The 21,187-nt window shown below is 41.8% G+C and overlaps 1 protein-coding gene across 1 annotated transcript in view; it reads left to right on the top strand.

Moving 5' to 3' along the window:
• elp4 (elongator acetyltransferase complex subunit 4) overlaps positions 1–21,187 on the top strand; it is an 82,504-nt gene that overhangs the window by 13,324 nt on the left and 47,993 nt on the right. The window contains exons 7-9 of the mRNA XM_034201343.1: positions 1,778–1,966; positions 6,915–7,023; positions 10,349–10,455. Coding sequence (XP_034057234.1) covers positions 1,778–1,966; positions 6,915–7,023; positions 10,349–10,455 — 405 coding nt within the window. The remainder of the gene's footprint in view (positions 1–1,777; positions 1,967–6,914; positions 7,024–10,348; positions 10,456–21,187) is intronic.

Here is a 21,187-nt window from a genome sequence, read left to right as displayed (position 1 = left end):
TGTGTGTGTGTGTGTGTGTGTGTGTGTGTGTGTGTGTGTGTGTGTGTGTGTGTGTGTCTTATTCACCTACTTTCGATGACCCCTCTGCTCGTCACCTGGAGCCACCTCTCCCCCTGTCAATCTCGCACAGGGTTTACCTCTAGTACCCCCCACCCTCCCTCCCCAAGCGCTGTCACTCACACGCCAGATTAACTGCTGACATCATTAAAGCAGTGTGGCCGCCTGACATGCTGTTGGCACAGTCGAGGAATGCAGAGCGGCACAGAGCGACATGGGCACTGGCACAAGAATGCCCAGTATGGGTGATAATCAGTGTGCGTGTGAGTTTATGTTTATTTGTGATTCTGCCATTATGGACTGGTAACAAGATGCAGATTTGATATAAACCGTGTAATGTTAATAACAGATTACATCAAGGGTTAATCTCCCAGAACATTTTTTTTTTTGGAGTCTTTTGAGATGAATGGGACAGGGGTGGCAGCAGGACTGTGAGTCTGCTCAGTGATTGGCTGGTGATTAGGTTGTGGTCCCAGGCTGGCTGCAGTCTATATGGCTGGCCTCGGTTCCTTGGCTGGACTCAACTGGCACTGTTCCCTGATTTTTCTATAGGCTAAACTATAGGAGTTAAGTTTGGCTTCTCCTCTTGGTGCCACAGCAACAGTCGTGTTACCACAACCCCCCCCTGCTGGGCTGCAGACATAGAAATCAAATTCTTATTCTCTGGCCCCCCAAGACCTGCGTAGGCAAAGCCTGTTAAACAAAGAAAGGGCATATCTAACAACCACAAAGGCCCACACAAAACACTTACACTTAAGTATAGTAAGGTATAGAGATGTAGCACTGATTTGGAATGCCGTAGCGGAGGATAAATGTAGTCCGGTGTGAGAGTCCTCCTTTGGGAAACTATGAGCCAACTGTGGAAAACTCCAGAAACAATGGGGTTTATTTTTCTTAGATGCCTGTGATTCTGATCCAGATTCAAACGAAGCTTAGGTCATACTGTTGGGAGAGGAAGCGATGGGGAGTAGGGTAGAGGAGATTTTGGGAGGGTTGAGATAATAGAGGGGGAGGGATGAAAGAGAGGAGAGGCTGGAATAAAACAAAAAAAGGAAAAAGTGAGCAGATTTTGGGCCAGAGCTTTGTTAATCACTCTTGGCTCTCACCTCAGTAATCAGGAGCCACCCTGAAGAAACTCCAAATAAAAGGCAATTGTAGGAAAGGTTAAAAACCTCTCACAGTTTGGACAGCTCCTCCATTCTCTCAGTTTCAGTGATATATATCCCACCACTGTTTGGCCACTTTTTCTCTGTCTTCATGAGAGTGGGTTACTGTTGATCTCTTATGGTGGGTTGGGGGGGTTGTTTCAAGGGAAGGCACTCCACCCTTACCCAGGCCCCCTTGGCTGCAGAGCATCGCTGTTGTGCCAAGAATGTGCTGGGGTTTCTGGGTGGCGGCCATATTGGAAGCCTGTCTGACAGGTCCATTGTGTGTGTGTCAGATGGCCTCTGTGATTGGGCAGTTGTGTCCAGTCACGTTTGGGCACCGATCGTCTGTGCTGGTGAGCAGACTGTCCAGTCGCTCTCTCCAAGAGTTTGGGAATAGTACCCATAACAGCACCTTTCCAAACTATTCCAAAAGCAGCAACATTTAAATCTTCAGATGCACTGGGAGAACTTTAAATAAAGAAAAAGTTTATTACTGCATGAGTAGAAAGTTACATTCTTGATTTGCTTTTTGGTTTTCCTGACCCCTTCTTTGTGCTTCTTCTTTTTCATAGTCAAATTCACGTAACATCCTGCGAATCGGGCTTCACTCTCTTGGCTCTGCTCTGTGGGGTGATGACCTGTGTTGCCATGACAACCCTAAAAATGGCCGCGCCCTCACTACCTTTCTCTATGGACTGCGTGCTTTGCTGAGGTCCTCGCTGTCAGTGGCAGTAGTTACTTTGCCTTCACATCTCATCCAGGTAAGACTCTTTTTTGACACACGAACAACAACTCTGTGCAGTTCACAAGCATCAGCATGAACTCAGGATACATTTATATGATCAAACATTACATGCATCTGATATATAACTGATGTATACACTTTTGATGCTAGTTTTAAAAAGTTGATAACAGTTTGTCATTCGTTAATAAAATGTGTGGTGCTGATATAATACCTCGACATCCAAAGTTTACAAATCATAACTCCAGTATGTTTTGCATTATTAAATTCTACATCTATATGTCTTTGCTTCTCTGCTGTGTTTTAAACTACCACCGTCAATTAATAACGAACTTTGAATTGACTTGAATTTACAGATAATAGACAGTTTGGATTTTTGGTGCGTGGTTTGGCCCATGTGCCTTTTCTTTGTCTCGTTTCATTAATGGGAAACAAAGTTTGAAGTCTTTTGTAGTGGGGCCTCCTCTTGACCCTGTAGTTCAGTGTCAACCTGGTATGACTCAGGCCTGAGCGGGGGCCTCTTCCTCACGCATCGCTCTCCCAACAGACCCAGTCGAGTGCACACTTCATTCAAAGGCCTCTGGATCTATGTTTGTTTGTTTGTTTGGGCTTTTAATTACTTGAAGCGTTACACAATGAGAGTGTGTGTCTGTGTTCATGCATTTTATTCTCTTACAAATATCCCTCCTTTAGTTGTGTGAGTCTCAGGCTGTGTGTGTGTTTATGTATGGGTTGGGGGGGGTTATGAGTCTGCGTGCATGCGTCTATGTACAGTCTGGCCTCTCAGTGTGAAGGTGGAGTCATCTGCTGAGGCATATGGCAAACCACAGCCCTCCCCCAGACAGTGGACCGTAGAAGCACACTTACCAGAAAAGCCATCTGAGACGTTCTACTTAAATGTTTTATCTTGCCTACACGTAAATCACCCTACTTCTTGATTCTCTTCAATCACAACAGCATGGAAACACAATAGTCTACATTGGTTTATATAAAGATATAGGTTGATTCTTAACTTTCAGAACAGCTGTGTTGTCACAACATGCTCTGGCTTCAAGCCTATATACTCAGTGCACAGCGGCCTTGGCCTAGTCAAAAAAGGTAGAGTGGCTAACTAGCAGATGTCAGCTGTGGTGGGAGCGGTCCCCCTGTCCCTCTCCGGCCTGGCCTCCAAACCCTTAATCTGTCCCCTCCCCCTTCTCCACCCTGGGGAGTGAAGTGAATGAGCGGGTGAGGAAGAGGAGAGGGGGACATTTTGGACTGAATCAGGTGTTGGGTGACTAAGCCAACATGGAGGTAATGAGAGACTGTTAGGATGGGTATCTATGAATTGACCTTATGATTAGTTTAATTACACTTGGTCTTTGATCAGCTGATCTCACCAAGGTGTGCAGGCTGCTAATTTTAACTTAATGACAACAATGTGTCTGGTACTTTAACAATTTGTGTGTTAGCAGAGCTTCTTTCCGCAACTACCTTTCCTGAGATGTTTATCTTAGTTAACGTGGCCTTTTTAAGACTGTCTAGACTAGTAGTAGTGGGCTAGCTGGCCGAGAACGCGCTGGACTCTCTATCCATTATTGAGCAGCTTGGGAAGTTGAGCAACTCACTGAAAGCCTCCTCACAGCGGCCCAGTGCCACAGTCCATCTGAAACATTAATTAGGCTTGTCCTAGCCCGGTCCTCCTCCATCATACTATCGCCTGCCACCACCCCCACAAGTAAACACACACAAACACAAAACACACAGTCGTCACTAAGATGCATCCATATACACCTCACCTGCTGCTCAGACTAAGTGGTGTCCTGACCTATGCAAATATTTAGACTTTGGACTGGTCAGGCAGAGTTGTTGTGTTGCTACAAAACCACAACTACATGTTCAGTTGACATTTACTAATTTGAATTTAAAGCTGCAATCAGCAGATTAATTGCATCATTGATTAATCTGCTGATTATGTTCTTAATTAATCCTTTAGTTTAGGGGGTATAAAAAGATTATGAAAGACGTATATGAAAACGTAGGAGAATTGTCAAAAACCAAAACGTATGTTATTTACTTTCACATAAGACAATACAAAAGCAGTAAATCCTGAATTTGTAAAATAAAGTTATTGATTTGTCTTAAAATGTTGTATTTTTCAAAACAGTAAAATATTTGTGAAATAACATATTTTATTAGCATGTTGTTATTTGTAATTTGTATATTAAAGGTCACCTGTCATGCTATTTTTTGGCAATAGCATAAGTCTCAGATATATAAAAATATATAAAAACATGTCTATGATGTGTTTTACTCAAAATACCAAACAGATCACCCATTCTAGCCATGCCTCATAGCCCCCTCTATTTCACTTACTGTTTCAAAAGTGCTGATTTGGGGTATAAAGCTTTAAAAAAAATAAAATTTTTTAATAAAAATTAAAAGAGGAGCGGGTCTGAGCTCATGCGGGACCCGGCAGCTACTGTCTAAACTAAATACTGTCCGTGATGAAACGCCATATCATGGATTATCAAGGATTATTTCTGAAACAGTATGGAGCTCAAAGGCTTTCTCTCTTGCCGGTTATTATACCACAAGGTGAGTTCCTTTTTATTTCCTGCTTCTTCACACACATGCTCTCCAGTACAGGTTAGCTCTGAGTGTTAGCAATGCTAATGTAAACACCGACCATATTACGTCCAAAACAGTCGGGCATTGTTTCTGATAGCAACGTTTCTGATAGTGCCGTGGGTCCACATTTCCGATATTACGTCATATCGGACGCAAATCTGGATCAGCTCTGTTGTAGCCCCGTTTTTAGAGATTTGGGTACGGAGGAAAAGAGAGAGGGTTTTATTTTCTGACGCTGCGTGAGTTCCCTGACACACCGGGACACATATTTATGTATAAAAGACATAAAAAAGTGCATTTTGCATGATAGGTCCCCTTATATTAAATTCCCATAAACTAAGCAGACCTTTTTAGCTCAAGAGCAAATGTTACTTAGTGGCTCTTTATTACAAATTAACATTAGTTTTTACATCTTAATCCGTCTAATTTTGTTACATAAAATTGTGTTTTTTACACATGTTTAAGTATTTTCAAACAAGAGCATGTATCTATAATAATCATGAAAAATGCAACTATGAGTTATATGTTATAGTGGAGAAACTGCCTGTGTTCTTCAGATAAGATTTATTTTGGAGCAACACCTGCTTCCAATCCTAGCCTTGGAAGTGTGCATTTATTCTGTTTCATATATAGACTCTACTCTCCAAAGACATTAAACAGAACGAAAGACATCTGCCTCCCTCAGAGTGATGTATTGAATTTTGAGTTTGTACACATAATATATCCATTTTCAAAAAAGCAAACTAAAGTACAGAGAGACATACAGCCGAAACCTGATAAGTCAAACATCTGTGATGAAATGGTGTTCATCACTAACTGGTTACATGCATTGACTGTGGTGGATTCAATTCAAGTTAAGATGCTGCAGGGTAAATGAAGGCTGTCTCTCCCTATGATCTGTCAGTCAGTGACGGTCAGCGGAGGCTCTGGGTGTTCAGGGGATTTGCACTGATGGAATCTGAGCTAATTGAGCCAGCATATACTTTCATTGCAGAATGGAGGACACTCTAGTTTGAGCTCATTATCAATTATGAATACAATTTCAAAAAATATGTAGACCTCCTAAAACTCAAGGAGCTGTGTACCACGTGCATGTCTTGCTGACGTCATTCTGCCTTTCTGCCCCTGCTCTGAGCAGCTCTATGACTTTGAAACTTTTGAGTCTTTGCCAAAGAGCCTCATCTTTGTATTCAAGTAAGCACAGAATAATTATTATAGCACAGAATAATTATTATTATTATAATTATTATTAGACAGACCAGCACAGACAAAGTTTTCGCAGACCCTCTCTCTCTCTCTCTCTCTCTCTCTCTCTCTCTCTCGCTCTCTCTCTCTCTCTCTCTCTCTCTCTCTCTCTCTCTCTCTCTCTTCTCTCTCTCTATCTCTCTCTCTCTCTCTCTCTCTCTCTCTCTCTCGTACAAACGCTATTGGCCATACTGTACCATTAGTTGTTTAAGAAACTGTCTAAGCCAAACTCTTACACTGACTTTAATTGCTGCATTTAAGTGACCTCAGATACCCTGTAAGTGCTGGCAGTACTGACTGGTGGGATATGCATACTTTAAAAGTAGGACAAAAATGAAAAGGAAGAAGAAAGAGTGGGGAAAAGACATGAAGGCATGAAAACTGCATTAGGCGGTGGCAGCCAACACAGAGAGAAGGATGTGAATGATTCAAGAGGCAAAAGGATTAATAATGCAGGACTCCCTCTTTCCCTCCATCCCAGTGTCCCTCTCTCTCACCCTCTTCTGCCTTTACCCTCTGCCTCCACCCTTTTGTATGTTTCTCATTATTTCTGTCTGCTGTGCTGTTCGCCCCTGATGTGTCCTCTTTGTTGTCAAGTCAATCACCTAACCAGTAGGGGGAGCCCTCCCCATCGAGCCTCCACTACTTTCTCCCACTTCCTTTCTGTCCTCCCCCGCTGTGTGCCAGTTTGAAAGTGTGCCCCAACTGTGAGCCTTACTGTAATAATTGTTCTTCCATGAAGTAAAATAATGATGTGTTGCCACTTGCCATTGACTTCATAGGCCACGTTTGAAGATGTATGCCTGATGTAAGGTTTTAGTTCATTTACCTGCCCAAACATCACCTGTGTAACCTATCAGGGCTCTTTCTCCTCATCACCCTCACCTAAGCCTTGGGCAGAAATGACCTGACCACGGGACATGATGACCTCATTTAATTGCAACACTGATGGCCCGTCAGGAGGCTTTTAATTACCTGCTCATGTTTCTCTCTCTCTCTCTCTCTCTCTCTCTCTCTCTCTCTCTCTCTCTCTCTCTCTCTCTCTCTCTCTCTCTCTCTCTCTCTCTCTCTCTCTCTCTCTCTCTCTCTCTCTCTCACTCTCGACCCTACAGGACAGAGCTCTAATGGGCAGCATAACCAGGCTATGTGACAATGCCATAGCCCTGGAATCATTCAAAGGCTCTGAGAGAGAGACCAACCCACTCTACAAAGATTACCATGGTAAGAACACACACACACACTCGCTTATCTTTCTGTCTCTTTTCCCTCAGACACACACGTACACACAAGCAGTGCATTAAGGCTGGGGCTGGGCTGTGGATGGAGGCAGGGCAGCCCCCTTGCAGGCCAGGCTGTCAGTGCGCGTTAGTGTGCTGCTGCTCAATCAGACGTGCTCCTCAGTAGACAGGCCGGGGGGGATTCAGCTGCCACGCTGTACCCCCTCTCCCTCGCACCCTCACCCACTCCATCCCTGCCTCCCCCCCTCCAGCACAGCCTCTCTCCCTCTCGCCTCGCCCTCTCTCCATCCCTAGTCCCATACCCCTGAGGCTCTGGAGCAGAGCAGACCAACACTGGGGAATCGATATTCTCACCATCACTCTCTCTTCCTCTCTGCCTGTATCTCTCCATCCCTCGCTCAATGTCTCCATGGCCAGCATGCTCTGCTAATAAATGGAGGGCAAGGCTTTCAGTAGAGGGAAGAGGACACCAATAAGGGACGAGTGGAGAGACGGAAACGAAGAAAAGGAGGGGGGGAAACATAGTTTGTCTCTGCTCTCTCCGGCCTCGCCATCACTTTTCTTTTACGGTTTTATCATTCGTTCTTTCTCTTGTTTGCTTCCCTCTTTTCTATCACACTCTCCGCGAATAAAGGTCAGTTTAAGCGAGTGGGGTATTTTTAGCCATGCCTCTCGAACTCTCCGACTCACTCTTGCGCTTTTTCTCTCGTTTCCCCCCCCTCCCTCCTCAGGGTTAGACGGCCTCGGTTGTGACGGATGAAGGGATGAGGAGTAAAAACATTCAATGGCAGATTTTGGTTTCATCCAACAGCATGTTTTATTTAGATAACCCATCCCATAGTGACCACATTCCTCTTCATTGTAAAGGCAGGTGGCATGTAAACGCATGTATTATTTGAGCGTTGTGGGGCATCATTAAAAAAAAAAGATTGGAGTACAAAATTGTTCTTTGGGATTTGCAATTAATATTGTTTGAATTTCTCATTCAAGAATATATTTGCCGTCTGTTTAACCAGCCAGTAAGATTCTGGTTGTGTTATGAAATACATTTATGTGCATGATTGTTTTGATGTGAGTGCAAACGCATCTGGTATGAGTGTGAGAGTGCGTGCGGATGCGCGTGCGTGCGTGTTTGCGGCAGCAGTTCAGGGCTGCTCAAAGCATGCTGGGAAGCCTGTCACTGCAAATCAGGCAAGGGAAAATCACCCAAGTGCACAGAGGAGAGAACCCACCATCCCCCACTTTCTGTGTCTGTCTCCCTTTCTCCATTACTCTCTCGATTTCTTCTTTTCTCTCTCACGATCATTTATACCATCCCACTTCTTTTGTACTTTTCCAGTTTTATTCAAATGTAACTTTGTGGGGACAAGAAAAGTGAAACACAGAGTTAAAAAAGTGCTGCAAAACGTCCCTCTACCCTTTGCAGGAATCCCTGACTTGTATTTGTGTACTGCCCCTCATTGCTCTACTGTGTCCTTTAATTGGCAAATGTACTTTACAGTACACCCATGCTCCAGCCTGTAGGGAAAATAAAGAGCGTAAGATTATCAATTTAGAAATGTTGTTTGTCAATATATGATAATAAGTAATTTCTCTGGTCTAAGCAACTTTGATGCTTAGTGCAGATGTAGGTGTCAAAAGATATTGGTTTGTTTATGACTGTCCTACTACATTCACTCAATTAGACCAGCACCCTTTACTTCAAAACTAATAAGGACAATTTAGTATCGATTTGTGTAAACATCTTTCAAAATTCTTACTATCCAACATTTTGGGATAAGCAGGGGGATTATTGAAAGTTTCCTTTTAAGATGCTGACTTCAATGCGTCAAATGAAAACAAGTGTTTGTAGATATGAAAAAGCGAAAAAACACTTCCCTTATTATAGTATTTTATCATATTATAATAACGGTTATTTAAAATTTAAATAAAATAGAATACCAATAGCAATTGATTTGTTTATAATCTTTTCCTGTTGAGCCCCACGGCCCCGCGGGCGGGGACAGAGACGCAACATCTGCAAGAAACAGCGTCTGAGGGCTTCTTAACATTTAACAACCTATTAATGTGTCATACCCACTTAACGGGAAGAAACTCAGCTAACTGACGATATGACATTTTTTTACCGAAACAAAACACAACTCTAACGCAGAGCCTCTGAATTGGCCCTGAGCGAAAAAATGCTAACGCACTTTGCACAGAACTCATGGTATAAATACTTTATTACTTATCGGATCTGCACAAACAACACAAATATATCAGATTGAAGCTGAGATTCCACAGAATCTAGAGGTATAAGTATCATCACTTTGCGACCAAAACTCACGGCAGCGAAGGCAAACCCAGACAACAAACCACGTAGCTTTACGGAGCCAAAATGGCAAATATGTCTTACCTTTGCTGTTTTTCTGATCAAAAGTTGTGTTCAATGGCATTAAAACGATAAAAGCGCTGCCGAAGGTTAATCCAATGTCTCTGTGTCCCTTTGAAATGATTACTGATAATCCATCATCATATGTATGACTATAACCTAGTTTTTAGTTTTCAGAGCATAACATAGCTTTCGGTTTCGCGCATCACTCTCATTCCTCAATGGTAATGTGTAGGTGGATTTAGGAACTTCCCCTCGATTCTATTGGCTCTAACGGTTCAAAAGAGGTGTCAATCATCAAAATTGACCAATGGGGGCCAGAGATATGGCAAATCCACCCAAATGACCCCAGAAGTGTTTTTTTTCTAAATCTCTCTAAAAAGGTCAAATGTCACTTGTTTTGCATCAATCTTGATACAGGGTACTTATTATATGTTATAGTTTAGATTCCTAAAGCTTTTAGTCTGCTATCCCATCATTCAAGGGTGGTTTTCACTATAAGTAATGTGTTTTTTTTGGACGGACACTATAATTTACATTTTCTTACTATGTTCAATCTGAATTTACTTTAAAATAAAAAAAATTATATTGATTCTGACTTTTCTACATCCAACTCACAGGTGTATCATTGCTTAGAGAAAAAAGATGATTCATTTACCCCTTTTAGAAGGGAAGATATAGTCATTTGTTCTGGGAATGTCATTTTCGAGCCTGAGACCTGAAAAACAGGTTTGGGGCTTAACAGGTTAAGATTATAGTTTTTTTTTTAAAAGAGATAAACCTCTGCCTAAGTTGTATTTTTAAAGACTATATTAAAAGACAGACGCAGATAAAAACGTGGACATCATACAACAATACTACTAGAATGTAGTGGTATATTGCTTTTTTGCATTGTTCAGCCCATTCGGTTTTAATATGCTTTCATCGTTTTTCACAGGTCTGATACATGTACGCCAAGTACCTCATCTGAACTGTCTGGCGAGTAAACTTCCTGACCACAAGGACCTGGCCTTCAAGCTCAAGAGAAAACAGTTCAGTATTGAGGTAAGTTGTCAACATTACACAGTCTAGCCTGGATTTTAACAAAAACAGAACTTGGTTTTATTTTGATGATCTCTCTTAGTCTATTTTGTTGCCCCATTTTATTTTCTCTAAAGTCTTTTTACCATTGCAAATCTTCCCATTCACCATGTTCATAGCCAGGCTGAAATCTAGTGCTGATGGTAATGAGACGTCTCTCAAGTCAGCCAAGTTCTGCCAACCTTTTATTATTATTGGGTGTCAAAATAAAAGGTGAAGCTATTGATTATACACTGTTGCTGCCACACTTACTTCAGTGTAGTGTCAAGAGGCAACAGGGTGAAACAAATCTCCATCTATATTCATGAATATGCGAAGAATAAATACTTTTGGCAGTTAAAGTTAAAGGTATAATTCACATTTTATATACAAATACAAGACTATAAACTAATCGGCAGTAGAGACATACATGCATGGACATGTTCCCAGTCATCATGCCAGACAAAAGTGAAGCAACAGCAACAAACATGGTTCCACTATCCACTAGCTCTCAATAGAACAAGCTTTGTACGGTAGGTACTGCTTACTTTCTCTGGCAGGGCTCTGTTCATTCACTCCACAGCTGGCAACAGCCGTGACCTGTTGAGAAAATGAAGCAGTAGACAGTTGCTTTACCTCATGCTGCAGCCCACCATGACAGTGTAATCAATGGTAGTTTTATGTCAAAGTGGCCAGGCAAACACTACTTAGGATAGATGCAAGACCAGAAGATTACACAATTTGACATATTGCTTCATATCCCTCCAATTCATAGTTTGACTTCTCTACAGTTGGACCACAAAACACTGCAGGGCTAAAGTTAAAATGGGCGTTGTGATAGTCATACAAACAGTGCGTGCTCACTGAAAGGTAACAATAGGTAAAGATGTCGAATTTGGCATACATTTATTTTATACTAGATGTGAGAAAGAAGAAAAGTGAGGAGAACAGGAGCAAGTTGGAGAGTAATATCCCTATGAATAGAGGCAAATAAGTATGTCTGTATTCCCAGGATTAGACAGTTCATCTGCAGTGAGTTTTGCGCAATGCCTTAAATGTACCACACCGTCCAGCCATAAGTGCTACGAAAGTAACTTACTGGAATCAGATAACTAATTCATACCATGCTGTGAACTATGGTTAAGCATCAATACAGTGGCATCTCTTTGAAAATCCCTTCTCATCCTGTGAGAGGATGATGATGTTGCATGACTTATTCCTAACAGGTGCTGTATTAGTGACTCTTTGACCAGGTTCATCCATTGGTTGTAGTTCACCTTTTAATTTGCTTTGTCATATTTGCTGTTTTATATATTTGAACTGAACTGGAGCACTGCTGACTCTAGCTACATTCATGACAGCTGCTGGCCTACGTTGCCTCTGAGAGGGCTTACTGTATGTCATTTTGGTGACTCCAAGAAGAACAGGGTGAAGGCGGTGAGGCCTGGAAACAGCCTCAACATCCCCGTCAGAGCACAGCTGCTGCAAAGGGAGATTGGGCAGTGTGTAATGGTGCACAAAATGGACACGTGCAGAGGTTTCGTTCATCAAGGGTATATGATGCGGACATTAGCGCTCATCATGGAAGCACCACTATGTGTTTACCGTTGACTTTCCCCTTAAGATTAGTTAGGCTCTCAGCATGTTTCATAGTTATCTACCACAATATCCAAAATGTTTTCTCTCTCTGTATTGATTGGGAGTATATATCCCAATACAAGCACCAGTCGGGATATGAAGGATGAGGTTTTTTCAACAGTTTTTTCTTATCATTTGCAGAGCAACAAATCTGTTTCAGCCACTTGCAACTTCTTCTCTGTACAACGGGCACAGCTTGTTCTGAATTGTGATTGCGATCCCATTGCAAACTGGCCTCACACATTGTTTTTGAATGTTCATTGGAAATTATAGGGTGCAGACATTCTGCATGTAGGACTATTTCACAATCACCTCACAGTTTAATACAGTTCACTACAGTTTACTTGTTGGCTATTTTCTTCATTCCCTGTTTGTATGAACATTCATTTGGGTAGCTATGTTTGCTCTGTCTGTACAGAGCAACATAGACATATAGACAGAGCTTACACACAGAACTGACAGATTGTGCGGCCTTTCAATTTCTTCATTCATTATGATTTATGAATTCTTGTCCTCTTTCTCTTTCTCTTCCTGTCACATCCATGTTGCATGTGTCACATCATCAGTCTCACTCAGCGCAATCAATCTGTCACTGAACTACCACTCTAGAGACAAATTAAGGGGCCCTCCTCTTAGCTCAGGCTCATGATTGGTCCTCATTACATTATCATTACCTTATCACACCCTCTGGTCCTTGGCTCTTAGTGAGTCCTATTGTTTCAGCAGGAGGTGAGGGGGAGGAGAGGAATGCCCACCCCCCTAAACTCTCTCCGCATCCTATGGTCAAACCCCTTCTCATTTTCTGCCAGCCTTCACCATCCTTCTAACCCTTTACTCTGGTCTGCATTGGTCCGCTCCCCCCTCCTTGCTCTGACTCCCTGAATAGGCCACTCTAGTATAGATTTATATGGTTCGTAAAAGTCAAGGTGGTTATCCTCAATGGTCTTTTAATTAGGCTTCTGTATTGGTCAGGCCAGGGGGCAGAGGCCTAGAGCATCCCTGTAGCTCTGTGGGGCCTGGATACTGTGTCATATATCCCAGCAGCACATTGTAAAGACCAAGCTTTGTCTGCCTTCCTTCTTTAAGGAGCTTTATTGGAGTTTTTTTGTTGAATGGCAACCATACTCTTGTATTGACCTGATTCACATACCATTACAATAGTTATATCCAGAGGACTTTTCATCATCCAAAACGGCTGATAATGTTGACACAAGAGAGTACATGATATGAAATGTCAATCACAATCCTTGGCCATGGCATGTTTTATGTCTCAGGGAAATTCCCATAGAACATTGCATGATATCACCAGTCAAGCGTCAAATCAGTCAAAACACATATTGCAATAGGCAATTATTTTCCCGTGCTGGGTTCTATGGCTTTTTGATTGACTGTCATTAATTAGTACATCACTTTACTTTGAGATGTCACAAAGGTATGAGTGCATGTTGGCTCTGCATCCCTGGTTACACAGGTTGGATTATACCAGTTTACCATTGTATGCCTTGCATGCAGGACTGCTGTTGTGCTCTGACTACGTGGCTCAGCGTATACTGTGTTTGACCTGTTGGTCAACTGCTGGTGGGCCACTGATTGACACATGATTGGATTTTAAGCCCAGTGTCTGGTGTGTGACAGCTCACACCATCCCTGCTAATCACCTCATTTACTCAAACTACAGGGCTCCTCACCCTGGGGCCACATAATACAACATTCTCTTACCAAGTGCTCACAGTCTGTCTTCTTCCTCATATCTGTTATGGTAGTGATGGATCAGTTCTTGAGCTTCACCCCCTTCTTTCAACTTTTGACCAAAATTGTAATTGCTCCGAATCAAGCCTCACTCAGATGTTTATCAGCATCATATGTGGATTAATTTGTGATGTTGTGGTGGCAGGTGACAGGTGATTGACAGTGGTAGCTTCTCCCCAGGTGGGTCACGCAGCTACATGACACTCCCAACTGTGAATGGAGTCATGCTGGTAACACATTTTTTAACTGCTGTTTGACTCAGGTTCGTAGCGCCTTAGGAATGCCGAAATATTTATTTGACAGCACACACAGAGTACAAGTTTTATCAAAAAACAAATATTTTGTGTTCAGCTACTGTAATAATTCACTTTTTTCTAATTCAAAAGGTTTTAGTAGATTATATCCCAGCCTCACACTCAGCACCATCATCAAGGTTCTGTTGGTTCGTGATAAGGTTACCACGACAACAGTTGACGTTTCCAAGAGTTCACACTGCGGTTGATGAGCAGTTATTAGCCATAATGCCTAAAGCCAGAATTAACCCATGGCCCTGTCTGAGCAGGTAGGGGTGTGTTAGGTGTTTAGACAAGATTAACACATACTCATAGACACACAAACATTGCTCACTCCCACACATAGCGATATTGACATTCATGCAAAGACAAAACATACTTATTGAGAAATGCAAGCACATATGTGACACGCAATGCGTGTGAGAATGTTTTCACTCTTATTAAACACAGACTTCTGTCACTGCTTTCACAATGCAAGATGCTTTGAGGATGAAGCTCTGAAGAATGCAGATGGTACGCAATTATATTCTTGGTACCTCTGTCTGACCCTTTAAACTGACAGCTAATGTGCCTATGGGGTACTGGGGTGCCAGAGGCAGGTCAGAGGGTCAAATACAGTATAAGACGGGGATTTATGTCAAATTAGTCTTTGCCTAGACGGGCTATTTAGAGGTGTCAGTGACAAGCTCTGCCAAAAGGGTCTAAAAGACCTTTTTAAGGAAAACTGTGTACTCCTGCAAACTTTCAGTCATATTAGGATGTTTGTTTAACATTTTATGCCTTCATTTTAAAGACATCATTGGATAAAGTCAGTAAGAAGAGATCAGGATGATGAAGGTACTAGGCCCTGACTCGTATTCAAGATCTCGCTGTGCCTTTTGCCACATCGATTAATGGTGGTTATTGTAAATGACTATTTCTGACTCATTAGTACAGTTCAAATCAACATCCAAGTCTGAATTCAAAGCAGAATACTATATCTTTTAGATATCTTAGGTTAAAAAATGTGCAACTTTTCCCCACAATGTAGCACCTCGTCATCATTCAAGGTGCAACCATGGTCAATCAATTAATGCAAACACACGTATTGACTTTAGAGCCTTAAGTTGACATTTGATGGACTGTAGTTTTTCGCTCTTACACTTTGGCTTCATTTTTCAGTCCAGGATGTTGCCACTTGTTTTATTGCATGCTGTTTTTGGTCTGAACACCATCAAAGATGTGCCCAAAAGAGAAATCAGGCACGGTTTCATTCTGTCAGCCAAAGACCAGCGTTGTTATTCTTATTTATTTTTTATTGATAAAGTGCTAGATTGACAATGCACTGTATTTGTAACCTCTACACGACCAACTTTAAGGATGTCCAATGTCCTTTTATCCCCCATTTCTTGAAATTGACATCAGCCAGCTAGGTTTTTATTTTTCATCGGAGTGGAAGCAAAAAGGGAGCAGAAAAGGGGGATGAAGAGGATGATGGTGCTGACTAGAAGAAGACTTATGAAGAAGAGGAAGCAGAACCGAAAGAGTCCGAGTGAGGTGTATAGAGTAGGTTAATGTTTCTTGGCATGTCCTCAAAACGTCTTTAAGACAACGCCTGTGTCTGCCCCCTGTTGAAGTCTGTGGGTGCCGAGGGAAGGGTGTTAATGGACCTATGTGAGGAACAGAGCAAAGGCTCAGAGAGGAAGGGGGGAGGCAAACTCGCAGAGGAGCAGTTAAGTGATTCTCAGGTCAGGTCTAATTAAAATGAGGGCTTTTCCTCAGAGGCACCAAACTGTCTTATTGAGAGAGAAATAAAAAGGGAGGGAAAGAAAGAATTGCAGAATGAGTTAGACAGAGACCCAGTCCTTAGGGCTTGTTTGTGTATTTGCTTATATGTTTGTTTGTATTCCATGCCTGGTCGTATATGTGCTTTCCATGTCTGAAATAATGCGTGGTACTAAAGTTCAGAGAAAAACCAATGTTGAAAATAACTCGTAAAGAGGACGAACTTAACTGGGTAATTTAGTGTTTACTTCCATTAGTGGATCCCAATGACTGTTCGCAGACTGAAATAAAAATAAATACCAACAATAGGCTTACCTAATGTCTTGACCCTATTAGTAGCTAGCAAAAGATACTTAGGTGCTTTATACATCTGCCTGTGATTCCAACGCCTGCCTTGGGAATCACGATCAGATGGGAATGGACCTTTTGGAATAATATTCTGATTGAATAATTTATACTTCCTCCCTTGGTGCACACCAGCCTCTATCGCATTTTGGAATGAGGTGTGCTTATGGTTTGTGCGTGTATGAGAAAAAGAGAGAGAGAGCGCCCGGTGTAGGCCAGTCAGTGGCACGCGATCGGACCCCTTAGCCGAACAATATTCACAACATACATCAGATTTGCATTTATTATTTAACAGGGATTTTATCTATTCTGCAAATGTGCATTTGTGTTTGAAAAGGCCCAGCTTGTAAGGTCTCTGTGCTGAGTCTTGAGTCTATGGGGGGTGCAAACATGTGCTTCTTTATATGGTTTGTTTGTTATGGTGTTGTATAAATACTGACCTATCTTTAAAACTATTAATTGAAAAGAAAAAACCTCACCAATGCCAAATATCATAAATAATCCACTGATGTGTTGGCTGGAAATGCAAATGCATGACTAGGTTAGGGTTTCAGAATCATTAGGACTGTGGCATTAACAGTAAATAATACGTTTCTATAAGAAAATCAAACAGCCAGGGAGAAAACAAAAGAGCATTTTTGTTTGCGGTAGTTGAGTCAAAGCAACGTAAGAGACTATCTGAGACTTTTCCAAATGTGCTGCCCTCTATATTATATCAACACATTGCAGAAATGTTTCTCCCAAACAGTAAGTATTAAAGGAAAACAAAACTGGGCATATGTGCTCCTCCTGCCAGATTGAGTAAGAGTGTGGTCTGCCTGAACACGCCCTGGAAGTGAAGCTGTTTCATCAGTAAGCAGTGAACCCTTAACATGGTCCATGCACCACTCAGACCCCATCAGACCAGACTGGCCACATGGACTCAGACCTGATTATAGTAGCCCCAGTTGTCTTCAGCTCCCATTAGAGATAGAAAAGAAAAGATGCTGTAACTTGCATGCCACCCTGCATCCATGGGGTCTTGTGGTACTATAGGGTATGTGTAAGTGTGTTCAGAAAGGGCTCGCTATTAGCATAATGGTAGTGACTGGGGAACCGTAGGCCCCCTGGTGCTTATAAACTGGGTCTTCACTTTATTATGGCTTCTGAATCCGCTTATTGTTATCTCTTAATTTTGCCTTAGGTCCATGCACTTTTGTGTAAGTTTGGAATATAATTTGTTTGTTTATTCGCAAGATTGTTGAATGGGTTTTCTGTAGATCCTGTGCTAAACCTCTGTTTTTCCTCACATTCAAGCACAAAATGTTTCCTTTTTCTATTTGTTGTTAATATAAACCTTATACTTGGACATGGTTTTTAAAACAAACTAGTACGCATTATATGATGGAGCTACGAAAAAATATATTTGTTGAGCGTTTCATTTAATAGACATTCAAACAACTATTCACTCTGCATATTTGCCTTCAGAGAATAGGACACTTGCATTTGCAATTATGCATATGTTTTTAAAACATACATGATGGTATTTAAAAGTCCAAACACTCAATGATGCTAAATCCTCCAGAGACAATCAATGTCCTTTCTCAAAAGTGCACCTAAACAGACGAAAACTGTTTTTAAGATCTAATCATGAGTTGAATGCGTTGTGTCTTAGGCTTTTACAGAAAACTCTTTTAAGATTATTACTGATACTTGAATAAAAAGTGGCAAAAGGCAGTAGTTGCCCTGGTTTGGCAGGTGTAATTTTTAACCAGCCAAAATGAAACAGTCCCCTCGCTGCTGTCTGTCCACAGAGAAACTTAAAATTGCCACCATTGGCACAAACGGCTCCGCGGTCGGAGTGGTTCAAAGGTGGAATGTTGATCCGGAGCAGGAGCATCAAACTCAGGAAGGCTCTCTGCTTGGGTCCTAAAAATAACTTTCCCACACTCTCGTTGCTCAGTGTCCTGGGGGGTCAGGAGGAGGAGTGTGTATGTATGTGTGCCCACTCAGTGTTTATGTATGTTCTGCAGCTGTAATGTGAACAGTTGAAAACACAAACAATGCGTCTAATGGGATGCTGTCCCATTTTCTATTTGGTTTACTAAATATGTGTTGATTCTCCATGCTTAAGTCTCTTATTCCTCTTCATCAGTATGGCATACAAACAATGTTTACCATGATTTGGTATAGCATGGAGTTGCATGGACACACGCTCAGATTAGACTGAGTTTATTGCGTCTTTTTATATTGTTGCTAGTCAACCCCCTGATGAGTCTGATTGTTAGTTCAACACAAACCAGAAACTGTTCACTACCTTATAGTTGATAGTACAGTGAAAATAAATGACGTGAAAATTAGGTAGGTATTGTACTAATTAGCTTTTCTTTTCAGATCACAGTAATTACCCCTGGTAAAGACATGTAGGTTCTTTGGCTATCTGGCAACAGTTCGTACAGATAGCCCGGCTTCCATTTTATCCGATTAGAAAATGGAAAAAACTTAAATGATGTCAGGCATTTTCCCACCCTGAGTTTATTTTTGTTTTACTTGAAGCTTTTAGGGTGCTCCTGAAAGACCGCTAAGTGACCAGAGCGGTAAAACGTGATGCGCTCAGCCACCAAAGCAGATAGCTAAACGCTTCTCTTTTATTGAAGACAATTAAGAAACAGCCGCTCCAGGTTGATAAAATGCACTTGTCTGATAGAATCCTTTTTTATAAATGCTTTCTCTGTTAGCAGTCCCTCAATGAGTCCTTGCTTGACAAAAACAAATTGGGGGACTTGATCCTCTTTCTTTCTTTCTCTTTATCTTTGAGCACACCATAAAGGCATTTGTTTCAGCTAATCACGGGAGCTACTTAACCCCTGCTACTGTGAATATGGTTGTATTTAAAAAGGATTCACCCAACAGTCAACACAGAGTTGTTTAAAGTCTTGTTGGCCATTGAGAGATGTTGGCCAACCACTGAATGTAGCAGGGCTCATGAATTTTATGAGGGCAAGTGTCCCTGTCCTTCAGAGTTCACAGGTGGCTATTGAAAGGACGGGCCAGATGATGTAGGATAGTTAGGACACATATAGAGCCCTGAATAGACTTTAATTACACTTAGCAGATGAGTGAGGGGGGGCATTCGAAGGACAAGCCCATTTCAAAAGGCAAGTTAGAGGGCAAGGTGACGGCACCTTATCAAAAGGTTTGTGCTTCATTGAAGAGTTAAGTTGCATTTGAGTCAGTGGTATTGTATATTTATGCGGCAACAAGAAAATCATTTTCTTTGTGCACTTGTCAGTGTGTGTGTGTGTGTGTGTGTGTGTGTGTGTGTGTGTGTGTGTGTGTGTGTGTGTGTGTGTGTGTGTGTGTGTGTGTGTGTGTGTGTGTGTGCTACCTAACGCTCATATGTGAAGGTGGGGGAGGCATTGGGTGGGAGAATACTCCAGTGTGTGGCTTAACCAAACTTTCCTTTTGTCCCTAACAATGATGAGTGATGATGAGTGACAGGGGTGTTAGGAGTGGGATCTGGGGAACAGAATGCGCCTAAGCAGTGCTCACCCAAACTCACACAAAAGGCAGCAAAAGGTCAAATCTGAGTCAAGCTTCTTAACCACTGGCAAATAATATTGCACCATGTTATGTGTCACATAGTAAGCTAAAACATGTCATGTGTTTTTGCTGTGCTTAGGGTGACTTGAAATTATGTTGTACGTATTTTCAGTACCATCCTGTACATGATTTTTCAAGAAGGAATTCATGCAATTGTTTTAAAGTATTCATATTATGTCAGTTATTGATGATCTGGAAGTCTTATCACATTGAGTGCATAAGATATCTATTGCTTTTTTCATTGCCCTCATTTTAAACTTTAATAATAACAAGGTTTGCCTCAAGATACTTCATCACTTCCCATCTCTCTGAAGCAAGTAAGAAAACATACACAGTTGTCCTTTTGTTACGCAAAATCCATACATTCTGCTTGCACAGCCCAACACTATAAACAGAAAGCCCTCCCTTTACCTCCCCCCCTCACACACACACATTATGCCCCACCGCTAGCTAGGGATGAGGAGGACTTGCGTGCAAGTGTTTCCCAGGAGGCAATGGTAGACTGAGGGTTATGAGGCCTGAGGATGGCTCTAGATGGCGGTTAGCGAGGAACCAGTTTTCTTTTTTTCTTTTTGCCTGCTCTCCTCCTACCCCTCCCCCTTTCTGAACTCAAGCAGTGATCGTAATGGGGGGTGACAGCTCACCTCTCCCTAGCGTGCCTATGGTCCTCGGAGCGTTATACCCCCCCGTGTAACCCCCCCACCACCACCACCACCCCCCAGTCCCGGAAGGCCACAAAGGTTACTCCATATGTCTGAGGATTCTTATGACTCGTTTTTTCTTTCCTCACAAAAGTATTTTTCCTTTCAAGTCCAGAAAGATTTGTATGCATCATATCTGATTTATTTCTGCTTGATCCCTCCATCATAGATATAATATCTGCCAAGTATGGAGTCTATTTTATTATTACATTTGTTGTTCTGTCATCCTCTGTGTCCTGTTCTTCTGTGTGAGTTGAGACTCAGTGGTGTGAAAAGATCCAGGGCCCGGAGTTTCACATCTATTAAAGGGTTTGTGTTTGGACAGGGAAGTGATCTGATGGCCTGATGTTGTACGCTCACTTACACAGACTGTTTGTATGAGGATGATATGTACACTTGCTGCATCACCCACATTGAATGCATGCATATGTGTGTTTTTATACATTGAGCATGCATTTAATCCTGAAATAATTTGTTTTGTTTCAAGTCTCCTACATTGTTTCCTTACTTAACTTTATTTGAAAAAAAGTAAGATAAATGAAAACCACAGCTTAGTTGCTAAATTCAAATGGTGCATTCAAAGGGTGGTACACTCGCTATTGTTTTGTTTACTCAAAGGTACGATTTGTAATATTTAAATTCGCA

The sequence above is a fragment of the Gymnodraco acuticeps genome, unplaced genomic scaffold (assembly GCF_902827175.1).
Source record: "Gymnodraco acuticeps unplaced genomic scaffold, fGymAcu1.1, whole genome shotgun sequence".
NCBI classification, from domain to species: Eukaryota; Metazoa; Chordata; class Actinopteri; order Perciformes; family Bathydraconidae; genus Gymnodraco; species Gymnodraco acuticeps.
The sequence above is the reverse complement of the archived record's forward strand: the minus strand, read 5'-3'. Positions and strand labels throughout refer to the sequence as shown.